Here is a 13,996-nt window from a genome sequence, read left to right as displayed (position 1 = left end):
ACTGTGTCCATATATACATGTATGATTACTGGAATGATTACTGGAATCTTTGGGGAAATGAATGAGCCCAATACGGCTTGTTTGTCCTCACCAATACAAACATTATAATATAATACAATATTAAATAATGTCCAGCATTGCAAAGTATCCACAAAATACACAATCAGTGTTCAGTTAATAAATGGTAGACGTGTCAAATCGATAGTATGACCACAGTTTATTCAGACTTGACTTGAGTGAATTTACACTATCACTGTCTATGATGTACTAAGGGAGTGAATTCCAGTCGTTTACAACACGAACAGAGAATGACGGTTGGCGCATTGATCTGTGGCATCGGGGTTTCGATAACTTCCACTTATGTCCTCTGGTTCTAGATGTTGAAATCTCGAAGAATATTGAGTGATCAATGTTACATAAATTGTGCATTATTTTATAAATTTGTATCATATCTCCCCCTTCCGTCTTCTATACTCGAGAGTTGGCAAATTAAGCAGCGATAACCTCTCCTCATACGATAAATGGCGTAGATCGTTGATACAGCGAGTACTTCTGTGTACATTTTCTATTGCTCTGTTTCCCTTTTTTGTTGTCGGATACCATACACTGTCTCCATAATCAAGTTGAGGTCTTACCAATGCTTTATGGAGTTAAATAAATGTTTCTTGATCTAGATGACTGAAGCAGCGCCTGATTAGTCCACACATCCTGTTTGCTTGGTTTACAAGTTGACTATTATACACTCTAAATTTAAGATTGTCCTGGAACAAAACACCAAAATCTCTTTCTTCTGTTGCCATTTCAAGAGTAACCGCTCTACCATCTAGATTATACATACTGTATACACTATCACATTGCTCCTTCTTGGCATACTGTACTGAATTACACTTATTTGTCTGAAATTTCAATAACCAGTTCTGCGACCACTTACATAAACTAAAAATGTCATTCTGAAGCTCCATATGATTGGCTTCATTAAAATAAAAACTTGTACAATTTCGTATTGGCTGCGAAGAGTTTGTATACAGACTTTACTACACCAGGTACATGTAAATAAAGATAACGAATAATACTGGCCCGAGTACACTGCCTTGGGGTATACCACTTACCACTGGGAACCAGCTCGAATACTAAATATTGTTCTCGACAACACGCTGATGTATGTTGGATAAAAAGTCATCGATCCATTTTAACAGAGACCCTCCAAATCCATATGTGTATAGTTTAAGCATCAGCCTTTTATATATATATATATATATATATATATATATATATATATATATATATATATATATATATATATACAAAATACACAAGTTATGGTACGGCTCCGTACCATAACTTGTGTATTTTGTGTGATACAGCTCTACTTCTCAGTATTGAGCGCTTTTCCTTCAGTTTATGATTTACCTCTTACACTGAATTAGAGTGTATATACATGTATATATATATATATATATATATATATATATATATATATATATATATATATATATATATATATATATATATATATATATATATACTAGTATATATATACGTACGGTTGCAGACAAAGTTTGCAGTGCTGAAAACACGTCAAGTGTTATTTGTGGACCCCGTATAATAATGTCTAAAGTCATAAAAGTGTTACAAGCACATCATCATTGTGTAAAATATTCACGACACGGGATTAAAATTCATTAAACCACATGGGATCTCGGAATAATTCTGAATTAAAATCACTTAAACGCCAGGCACCTTGTTTGTTTCTACTTATGACCCTTACATCAACAATCTATAATTTGCATATCGTCGAGAAATTCTGAACACCGCGATTTCGTTTCTCTCCTTTTCGCCGACCATTCTCTACGTGACAGAGAACATGAGAGAGGTTTATTTTTTCAAGTTGCGATCGTCTACTTGTTCTTCATCGTATCTCAGATATCCTTATTTATTGGTCTGAGCTTACAGTTTGATTATACAGACGATCTCCGGAGAAACCCACTCGAGTAAACCGTAGTTGAATAGAACGTCTTGTCCGGTGGTGTAACATCCTCGACCTCTATCGATATCGTCACCGTTGGTAAAACGGACTACAATAAGCTAGTCTGTTGTACACATGCTGGAATAACACTTTACTATGACAAGATGTGAAAAATAGACTTAGAAATGTTTCGTTATAACAATATTAACCTGTCAGTTTGATTTGATTTGATTTGATTTGATTTGTTGTTGACGCAATGGCCAAACATTTTAATAAAATAATAAAATAATAAAATTAAACAATAAATGAGGAATGAATAAAATAAAAATGAACAAAAATGAAAATGAAATAGATTATATAATTTGATATAAATAGTTAGGCAGAACTTATTGCCATTTGGGTCTGGAATAAATAAATTCAAACAAACAAACAAACAAACAAACAAACAAACAAACAAAACACTCACACGTGTACATGTACACACACACACATACATACATACATACATACACACATACATACATACATACATACATACATACATACATATAAATAATACGAAATGTATTTCAAAATCCCAGTTTGGTAAATATTTTTTTAAGTTATTTTTTTTCAAATCGTGAATAGATTCACTGACATAATGACATTAAGAATATGCCAGGGATTACAACCGTGCCACTTTGAAATCGACGATCATTCTATCTTTGGCGGTTTCAATCAACAATCGTTGGGATCTACAGGGTCAGATTTGACCGATCGAATGGGTCACCCTTCCCGATCTCACCTCTGAAGCTAGAGTGTAAACCTCGGTACTCGAGGGATTGGGTTCATTAAATTTTCCCTAGCTGTTGCTGGTCAGATGGGACTCGTTCAGTCTGACCCTATCAACCAATCCATGTTTTCTTCACTTTTGAAGAATTACAATTTGTTACGGGTCACTGATCGGTGCAGAAGGCGGTCCGCTGCCGACTTTCCCGCCAAAACATGGAGGGTTGACATTGTATTTTTGTGCATTTTTTTCTGTTATCTTAATTAATTTTAGTCAATAATTGTGTTAATGGATTATTCAAATATGAAAAAAGACATGCATTGAAATGGAAGAGCGATCGATTTGTTTGGTAGCGAGGGCCTAATGGTTGATTTTCGTTTTTACCGTATGAATAAAGATAATAGTTTGATTATTGTGTCCAATATTTACTGGACTTCGTGATGAGAGATATTACACGAACTTTAACATGTTTTAATTAATTCGACAACTCATATCATACAGTACAGTAAGTTGTGTTTCATTCCATACTTCCTGTGACGTGTATGTGACAAAAGGTACATGCTCCCCAACAACTAACATAATTACCTGCAACGTACGTCGTACTGTTGGCCCAATCTATCGCTGTATGCATGTCATGTTAGACTTCGTTACAAAGTGGTTTGTAATGGCAACGTTTCACAAAAGCACAGACAATAGAAATGTGACACAGTACCTCCAACTCTAAGGTTTTCGTACACAAAGATCATTGGACACTTGAATATAGCGAAATAGTGTTGAGATCTCCCAAACTATTTAACAGTCAAAACCAATACCAAAAACGTTTTCTCTCGCGAACAGCATAGATAAAACAGACAGCTTTTCATATGTATAAAGTTGATTATATATTGTATTCACACAATAGGCACACAGTCCGGTAGAATTCGTTGTTGTGGTCCAATATGTTGTGGTCCAACTTTATGGGGTTTTGTGTTAAGTTTTTTTTTTAAATTTTTTTTTTGCTCACTCTATGCGGACATAACATGTTGAAATATGTCAAACAAATGGTACAACTATGTGTCATCTACAGTGACATAGCCTTTGGAGAACAAACTTATAATAAAAACACCATATCAACATGCAAATACACAGGCAGTCCTTTACCACGCTGTTCTGATGAGATGACTGGCTTTAGAATATTTTAGTTCGTCTGATGTATCCATATTTTGAAGAAAGGTTTTAACCAAAATAAGGCCTCAGTTACAAATTTCAGTCTGACTTCATTTCGTCAAAATGCACTTCTTTGTAAAACTCTAAAACGCTAAAGTACCCAACAATAACTCTAAAACTCTATATTATATTCTAACTAACAGTAACTCTAAAACTTTATACTATATTCTAACTAACAGTAACTCTAAAACTCTATACTAAAATTCTAACTAACAGTAACTCTAAAACTCTATACTATAGTGTAACTCACAGTAACTCAACTCTATACTATATTGTAACAAACAGCAACGATATAACTCCATGGTCAAACTATATTCCATTCAACAGTTTCGTGGCTTTCTAACAAAAAGTCGGGATTTTTAATACGGACACAAATGAGGTATTACAAATGCGATAAAATAACAGTAATTTACAGAACAAAATAGAAAAGTCATCTTAGCTCCAGTACATTAATTAATTGACTAATGTGGTTTCTCCGTAAAGGCTACTGTTCCTAATGATGACAATTCGAACCCAATTAAGACAGGTTTGTACAAACATGACACGGACCAACTTCTCAACGTGAAATAACAATTTACATTACAGCAATGTCAAAAGCTGCTTGGTGCCAAAGCACGCCAAAATAAACTACTGTTTATCTGCTTGATCTATGTGAAGTAATATCTCCTTACTATGTACACTGATTATACTCTTTTAATGGTAGAATTTGAGAAGACATTTTGCAATACTCGTTTAGTTGACGTTGTGAAAATAATAGTTGTGACGTTAGAATATGATGTATCATGTAGGTGTTGAGAATATGGAAAATGTAAATTTGATGTGATATGATGTGATGTGATGTGATGTGAAATGATGTGATATGATGTGATGTGATGTGATGTGATGTGATGTGATGTGATGTGATGTGCCGTGATGCGATGCGATGTGATGTGATGTGATGTGATGTGATGTACAAACTATTTATGACAAACTATTTATGACAATAAAAATGTTAAATTTCGTAATAGAATGCAACAACACAGGACTCCAACCAAATACATGTACACAGTAAATACTCGACACTGCAACACAAACAATATCACTTGGTCAATGTAATTTATACTCGGCATGACAGAATACAATTAATATAATGTAATTATTAGCATTAAAGGGTGACAAATCTGCTTTACTTGGATTTTATTGTGTTCCACGATTCCTGTTTGGTAGACAAGAAATATTATTAAGACGATTTACCGGTCGGGATCAAACTATTCAAATGTGGCTTTCACAACTACACATCAAATTTGTCGACCTCGAGATTTTGAGTTTCATTCAAACGAGAGAGAGAGAGAGAGAGAGAGAGAGAGAGAGAGAGAGAGAGAGAGAGAGAGAGAGAGAGAGAGAGAGAGAGAGAGAGACAGACAGACAGACAGACAGACAGACAGTCAGACAGACAGACAGACAGACAGACAGACAGACAGACAGAGACAGACAGAAAGCCAGACAGACAGACAGACAGACAGACAGACAGACAGACAGACAGACAGACAGACAGAATCAAAGAGCGAATAGAGCTTCGATCTCTAGAACAAGTGACATAGCAAAATAGTGAGAGAAAGATAGATGTTTTGACCCAATAGGTCAACATACTCCTTTCTAATTTAAGTGGATAGCTTCATTGCCGGCACCTGTGACGTGCATGTCAATTGAACGTGTCTAGTATTACAAGCTATTACCTACAGATAGCGATTTCCACGTGTACTCCTGCTGACATACACGTTAAACGAAATGTGAAGCATAGCCTTCGTCACTGTGATCAAAATTGGAACATTCTGGTGCATATCCCTTTGAGCTTTCCGTCAATTTATGTCTTCACAAAACACAAACAACATTATTTTATGTTGGTGTGCGCATATCGATGTATTGGATGTGGGTACATAGTGTGACTACAGCTGGAGATAAACAATTACTCGTTATCTGCATTGTATTCAAATTTAAGTTAATAGTCGAATAAAACAATATTGTGTAGCCTACGGATAAACACATATGGCGATGTATGTATCATGTATGTATGTATGTATGTATGTATGTATGTATGTATGTATGTATGTATGTATGTATGTATGTGTGTGTGTGTGTGTGTGTGTATGTATGTATGTATGTATGCATGCATGCATGCATGCATGCATGCATGTATGCATGTATGTATGTATGTATGTATGTATGTATGTATGTATGTACCTATGTACCTATGTATGTATGTATGTATGTATGTATGCATGCATGCACGTGTGTGTGGGGGGGGGGACTTGTCAGGTCAAATGAAATCTTGAGAATATAGTAAGCCTGGGTGAAGAGACATAGTAAACTACCCTACTCGTGATAAACTACCCTACTCATAGGCAATTGACGCTTTCCTTTCCAGAATGTTGGCACTTTGGAGCGATACATGGTATCGAAGCAACGATAGGCAATTTAAATAGTTTCAGTTTGTTTAACTAGCTTGTATCACGAGTTGTTACTCGGCTGTGCACTGACCAGCCCGCATGTTGACTCCAGAATCCATCCATGCCAAAACAGCTGTAGATAGCTGCCCTCTTGTTAATTAAGCTTAATTAGTTATGTTAGTAATTACTTATCTTAAACCAAATTATGCTTAATGGATTGTTTATTTGGATTAAGTTGGTGTGTTTACTTTAAGATAAGAAGTTGTATGTTTCAACTTGTGACCGGACAATGTCGGTAGATTTTGACAGCCTACACTTTTTCAGATTGATCGAATACTGTTGCTCTGCTGGTTGATCTCATTTTCTCCTCATCTATATATACTCGCTAACTTCATCACACCATTAATATATGACATTTTTAAGATATTTGTAAATGTGTTCGAGTTTAATTTTTGTTATTTGAGGCACTTGTCTCTCCGTTGGATGCCATAAAAGCCTCTGTTCCCGTCTAATTACACGGGTCATTTCTCGCATTACTGAACGTCAGTTATTTAATTCCCTTTCACATAATAAATATCGCAGCAGTACTCGTCACTAATCAAATACTTCAAGTGGTTTTTGAAATTAACTGTCTGTTTCACAAAGTTCAACTATGTGTTGATCTGCTGCGATTACCTGCCCTCTCCATTCCACGCCTAATCGCATCAATTGTGCTTAAATCCCTGAAGTTTGTCACAAATTAGTCAATTTTGTAAGGCTGGCGTGTTTAAGGTCGTGGTCTCACTACCGACAAGGAACCTTTCTGTTGTTTGTGATAATGTCCGTGGAATGAGAGATAAAAAAGATACTATATCTGTCTATTAACTGCTACAAATATACTTATTACATTGGTACAATTATATACGCGATCTAATCACAGACGTAATATTTGTCACGTGACCATTACAAATTGATGAATAATCCCACCATAAAATATCTTTATTAAAATTAAAAAGTTCACTTTTTCACCATGCATTACAGTTTTTTGTCGCATAACAATATAATGTAATGTAACATTACTAGTCAAAATGTATATACTAAATATTTTTACTCTTTTGTGCAATATTTCGTTATTTTACTTACAATCTATAAAATGTGTAGTAGGCTGGGTAGTCTGAAAGCTATCCATGGCTTCCATCTCTTTATCATGACATCATGGTAAATGTAACGTTTTAATTAAATTGAAAATATCACATTTTAAAATATCCGATTATTTTGACTACGATTTGTAGGATCAAATAATCAATATGGTACTACAGGCCATTAGAAACTATATTGTTGTACATATACACCTTAACATAACACTAATGTTACAGACTGGCATGATTGTAGATGTAAAAGAGAGACGACCAAGCCAGCTAAGTTTAATGACAGAAGATGACCGTGAATACTTTTATCTCGAGCATTAACGTTAGGTTCATCAAATCCTCGAAAATATCAACTGCATGTCAAATGAATTAATATTAACAGATTTACTAGTTATTATCTCTATAATTGAGAGGAATGTTTTAATGAAGTTGTAAGTTTTTCCTGACAAAGTATTCTCAATGTTATAGAATTGGACAAGTGCAATGAGAAGGATTGCATAACAATGAGAAGATGGCTAAACTCTGAAGTAGACAAAGATTAACAACTTAAATCTTTTGCAGTATATGATTAATTTAGGGCCATTTCACTCACTAAATGTAGTGGTTTTATACCAAATTTTCAGATTTATTGTAATGTCATAAAGGAATCTTGGCTCCACTGTTTTATTTTGTTTACAAAAACATGTAAGTGGACAAGAGATAAACATAAATACGAATCACAACCATCATTCAATGCTATACATGAGTCAACACAGCAGAATATTTCACATCAAATATCATGACTACCATTTTTATATTGCAGTGATGCAATATTCAAATAGATTCATCAAATGTAGTCATGACGTAACATCCTTTCCTAATCATTATGTACACTTGACTACCAGCATTTGTAAGTGGTGTACGTGGGGTCGGGTAGGATGGGTAGGGTAACAAAATGATCATGTATACTACGATGTACATCATAGGACAAATTTCTTACCAAACTGCATAGAAACGTAGACTTTGATATTGAATATAGCGAACTGGTTCGTTGTGTTGCATTGGTCATATGTATGTGTTACGATACAAGAAATGTAATTTTAGTAATGTTTGCTTATTTCTCTAAAAAGTAGCTAAACTGAGTACAATTCAACTAATTTATACATATATTAGTGCGGCTTGATATAACAATTCTTTATTGTCTTTTTGCCAGAATAAACAAAACAAGTCTAACTTGATGGTGATTTCATCACATAGGAAAGCTCATTGTCTATTTACCCGTAAACACCATTCGTCAAAAGTTGTAACAGTATTCATTTTAGTATTGTAAAGTGTTTCGGGCACAAATCTCGACCAATAGAATAAGTGGATTGACAATCGGTACACATCTTGACCAATAGAATCAATGAAATTCAAATAGCTCTACATTTCTACCAATCGAATTAGTGAAATTTAAAATACCTACATATTTCAACCAACTGAATCAATGATATTGAAAATAAGTACAGCTTATGACCAATCGAAAGAGCAAACAAATGGCACTATGTACATTCCAGTTAATCGAAACGGTAACACTGACAATTGGCATACACTTCAGACAATCGCTACCGCATGAGCAGGTATAATGAGAAATTAAGTTAGCAATTAAGTAAGACATGTACAATCAAATCACTTTCATTGAACACAGTGAAGCCTGAAAGAGAATGCCAATGGAACTACCACGTTAACTAAAATGCCACTCGACACAATTAATTGCGATGAACACTATCGAGTCAATTGAGATCATTCAAATTCAATCAAGAACTGATGATATAATGGTCGATCGAATAAGTGATGATGATGATGATGATGATGATGATGATGATGATGATGATGATGATGATGATGATGGTGGTGGTGATGGTGATGGTGGTGGTGTTGTTGGTGGTGGTGGTAACGTACATACTGAATTGCACGTATCCACCATACTTTCTCCACACACAATGCCAACCCCTCCCCAACCAACATATCGACTCCACCAGTCACATCTTCATTGTCTGTACAAGCGTATATATAATTATATATAATCTAGTTAATCCGATCAATGAAGATGATGCCTTAGCCAATCGATCTTTTCCTTCTTCGTTTCAAGAAAGATACATCTTACTGTTAGCTTGCTTGCTTGGTATTAGCGACACAAGTTTTGCAGCTGGTATACAGCTGACAACACACAAGATGTCCAAAGACATTCCGAAAGAGTAATACATATCGCTTTAGTTTTTACGGAGTTAGGTGTTAGGTGTTAGTTCAATACGTTGTATCCATGTGAAAAACTTGTCATTTGACGTAATGCTGTACCATGCACCGTATGAAACGAAGTCTTTGCGTGATGAAAGAGTATTTGGCAGTTAGTGTGAGTGGCTTGTCCATGCGCTATAAACTGATAGAGTGGGTGGGTGGGTGAGTGAGTGAGAGAGCGAGCGAGTGAAGAATGGATGAATGAATGAATGAATGAATGAATGAATGAATGCCAAATGACTGTATAATATCATACGACATTTGTTGACAGTTGTACACTGACATGGTTGGCATGCCAACATGGTCCTGTTAATTTACTTTCCAACTGTGTAAGAGATCTCCATTTTACGAGCGACGCTGTATTTTGTGCTATTTTCTCATGACCAGACAGACCCTGATGCTTAGCTCTGACGTCACAAAGATTAAAGTTACAATGATCGACGGTCGGTGCAAAACGCCGTTGCAGGCCAGGTGCAGTCAGGCCAGGTGCAGTCAGGCCAGGTGCACTCAGGCCAAGTATCGACTGAATTGTATTGTTATGTTCTTATTTAGATTCAAAGATTATGTTTTGTTGTAGATTCTCGAGTAGCTGTCATCAGGTAATGTTTTTTCTCAGCAATGTGCCATCAGTTATCTTTTTTATTCAAAATCTCCACGCCTGCAATTATTATCTCCTGTTCTAGGAATCACATTGTTCACATCAATCTCGTATTTGTTCTTGTATGTACTCAGTGCCTTCAACAGCAAAGTAAGATTTGCCAAAGCTAGGCAAGTGTGCACGGGACAACTACTGGCAGGTACTTTTAAAATATTACACGTGAAAAACAAAAAAAGATGGCAGACACTCAAATGAGAAAATAGTCACATTTTTTGTGTATTGGGGGATAGGGTCCCGCTAACGTTGTTTGCTTATTTGATAACCACACGTAGGTTGTAGACCGATGTGTCTGATAAAGAGTGCATAATATACTTGGATAGTGTTTTTAAATTATCATGGTGAAAGATACAGACCTTGATTTAATAATTCCTGTTGTCGGATTCGTTCATCACATACAGTGATAAGAAGTGATTAGAATTCGAAACTACCACTTTAGTGTTTCTCATCAGCTGCAATGGCTATCTCGAGTTTTCGTAAATTAATACATCAACAGTTTAATTAATATGCTGATCTTTTAATTATTGACATTAAATTGTATTAATCAACAACTCCTGGCAACCTTACATCGGTAGCGTTCCCACCTCATCCCCAGCATTAGTAACTACGACAACGTGTATTTTACATGTTTTCATATCCCTGATATTAAGTTTGAAATTGTGATGACAACATTGTTTATGTTCACTAATAACAATCTATCAGGATGTTCTTAATAATGTAAACTGTCATGACAACACATTATTTGAAATCGACTTCAATATATTTTCCGACGCCACTTTTCATCCCGTCAAAAACAAGTCTTATAAAACATATATTTTTTTACATTAAATTAGCATTTTGTAATTTGGAGAGTTTGATTACTGCACATATGAACAAATTAAAAAAGTTATTGAAAGAAAAAAAACAAGTGATAAACAAATAGTCATTAACGAATAGATACGCACAATAGAAAATGTAACTTGGTCAACTGCAGTTCACATTAACCTATGAAATCGTTATTAAAGTTGGGTGGTATTGGTCAGGTACAAAAATATTTTATTTCATTGAATAGTTGTATTTTATGGAGTATTATGATAAGATTACACCGGCTTTAATATTCCGCTTTCCTTGCTATGTATTTTTATATCCTTTAAAATATTCGTATTAGATATTTATGACGTTTTTATTCCCTGCTAAACTGGTATCATTTTACAAACTCTTTAATATCAAGCGCCTTTCTCATCAAAAAATAATTGAGCAAAAATTCTAGTACCTATTCAACTTTTTGTCAAGTTCAAAAATACTTATTTTCGATAGAACCACTTGTTATGGGTGAAGGTTTGCAATTATACTTAAACTAAAGATGATAGAATTCTTTAATATCAAGCTCTTTCTCGTCAAATATATTTTGAACACATTTTCTCGCCTTTCTTGAACTTTGGTGTAATACAAAAGACTTTAGACAGGAAACACGTTATCAATCGCCACTTATGACTTAATCTCAAAATTATACTTTAAAATTATCATTTTCAAATGAAAGAAAACAGAAATGGGAATTTCGATATTAGATGACGTGAAGGGATACATATTACCACGATAGTGTCGTAAAACAAGGAGAACCAAGTCTCCAATTTTACGTTTCATTTTGTGTACGTGTACAACGTCAACTGTAATACATGAATTGTCGTAAATGAGCACACCCCTTGACGACAATGGTATTAGAAAAGTGTCTAATTGCTTATTTGCCAGGTGTTAGTAGTAAAACCTACCTGAACCCTTGCTTCCGTTAGATCACAACGTAACGCCAGTTGTTCCCTGCAGTATACATCTGGATAGTGAGTTCTCTGGAATACCTTTTCCATCTCATCAAGTTGGAAACTAGTAAAAGTTGTACGGTTCCGTCTTTTCTTTCTTTTATTAGTGTCTGTATTTTCTGTGTTCTCCATACCGCCATCTTTGCTGTCTTCTTGATCAGTACTAACACTGTCTTTATCATTATCCTCTACCTCCTCAGCTGCTTCCCCACTGTTATTATTTTTATCCTCCATTATAAGTTTCTCTTTCTCCTTATGTTCCGTCATCTTTGTATCCGTTTCTGTATCTGGAAAGTGAAGACAAAAATACCATGTTACCATGGTAATATTTGATTGAATATCTCTTCATTGGAGGAGTAGCGGCCAAGACTAACTTGTGTGAAGCTAACGCAATCTTCATCCCGTTTTATCTTGTATAGTGAATGAAAATGAGCAAGATATCAGAATCCTTAGCACATTTCACGGTTCAAAGGTCAAGTTCCTTAACAGTCTTAATCCCGAATTCAAGAGAAAAACAATCCAAACTTCAACATTGTTAAAAGTGAGAATGACAGCCAAAAGTCTTGGTGTCATTTTATTCATTTACATAACGACTTTTATTCGACTCTAACATTATTGAAAAGCTACAAAATGTGAAATACACAACAACAAGTGTAATGACGAGAAATAATGTTAATATATCAAACATTTCAACGACAAATTTTATCTCGATTTATTGACATTAAATTTAAATAAATGAACACTTTTCTTTGTCAACAGGTTACGGGAAAGGATTAAGAGTTCAACTATTTAGCGAGAGACGTCTTTATTTCTAAAGATCTTTTTGTTGTTAATCCTCAAAGAATTAATTTATTAGTGTACAGAAAATAAAATTTACAGAATAAAGTGTTTGTGATCTGGTGATGACATTGAAATCAACACGATAGATTTAACCAAACGTTCTCGCTATATCTTGTGTTTGCATTGTTTACTTTGTAATACATTATTTTACAACATTAATAAATAATATCTACTCTTGGACTTGACGGCTACAAGTTCTCAGAAGTGCCTACATCTGATTGCCTTCTTTGTATTTCTGTTGGTATTACAAAATGTTTCTACTTCGGTATGAGGCATATATGCATGTGGTTCACTATTCCATCGTGTTGAATGTAACCAGACTAATTATAGACACTGAATCGCTAAATACTAATTACGTAGAACAGTGTTGGCACTGATTCTAAACCATTCCGAGTCTCAATACTTTCCCAGGTTAAATTCAAGTGCAATGCACGTGATTAACAACTTTTACGAAATCGATTCGTCATGTCGGTATGAGATCGGCACATTTGTGAGGTTAAATAGTTGACAACGAATCGATATATACTCTCAATGGACATTACAATTATGATCGACTGATTCAATCCCTGTTAAATCGTCTAGTAACTTGTATTGCTACAGGGAAGCTGTAACACGAAATCTGTCGCCACGGTAGTGCATTGGTTTATTACAACGATTGAACCTTCCGATTGCCTGCGGTCGGATAGATTTGATCTTTAGATTAGATTACATTGGATTGGATAGGATTAGTGTAGACCGTTCAGACGTTTCATGGTGAGAATTATCCCCATTTTGGTCATTTTCACAGCGGTTCCTGCAGTTTTCATATTTTTACCAGACTGTAGCGGAATGACAGCTCTAATCAAAATGCACGACAGCACATTGTTTGTTTTCAATTACTCGCTAGGATGGTTGAAGCTAATGTAAATGTGTCATTATATGCAGTTATACAGTATTTGCCTAGATCTAATTTCTCCAT

General features: G+C 34.9%; 1 protein-coding gene across 1 annotated transcript in view; it reads right to left on the bottom strand.

Annotated features, from left to right (window-relative positions):
• LOC144448610 (homeobox protein aristaless-like 4) overlaps positions 1-13,996 on the bottom strand; it is a 29,985-nt gene extending 15,989 nt beyond the window's left edge. The window contains exons 1-2 of the mRNA XM_078138887.1: positions 13,918-13,996; positions 12,154-12,485 (exon numbers count right to left, since the gene is read on the bottom strand). Of these exons, the coding sequence (XP_077995013.1) occupies positions 12,154-12,485; positions 13,918-13,996 (411 nt within the window). The remainder of the gene's footprint in view (positions 1-12,153; positions 12,486-13,917) is intronic.

This window comes from Glandiceps talaboti, chromosome 17 (genome assembly GCF_964340395.1).
Source record: "Glandiceps talaboti chromosome 17, keGlaTala1.1, whole genome shotgun sequence".
Lineage (NCBI taxonomy): Eukaryota > Metazoa > Hemichordata > Enteropneusta > Spengelidae > Glandiceps > Glandiceps talaboti.
The sequence above is the reverse complement of the archived record's forward strand: the minus strand, read 5'-3'. Positions and strand labels throughout refer to the sequence as shown.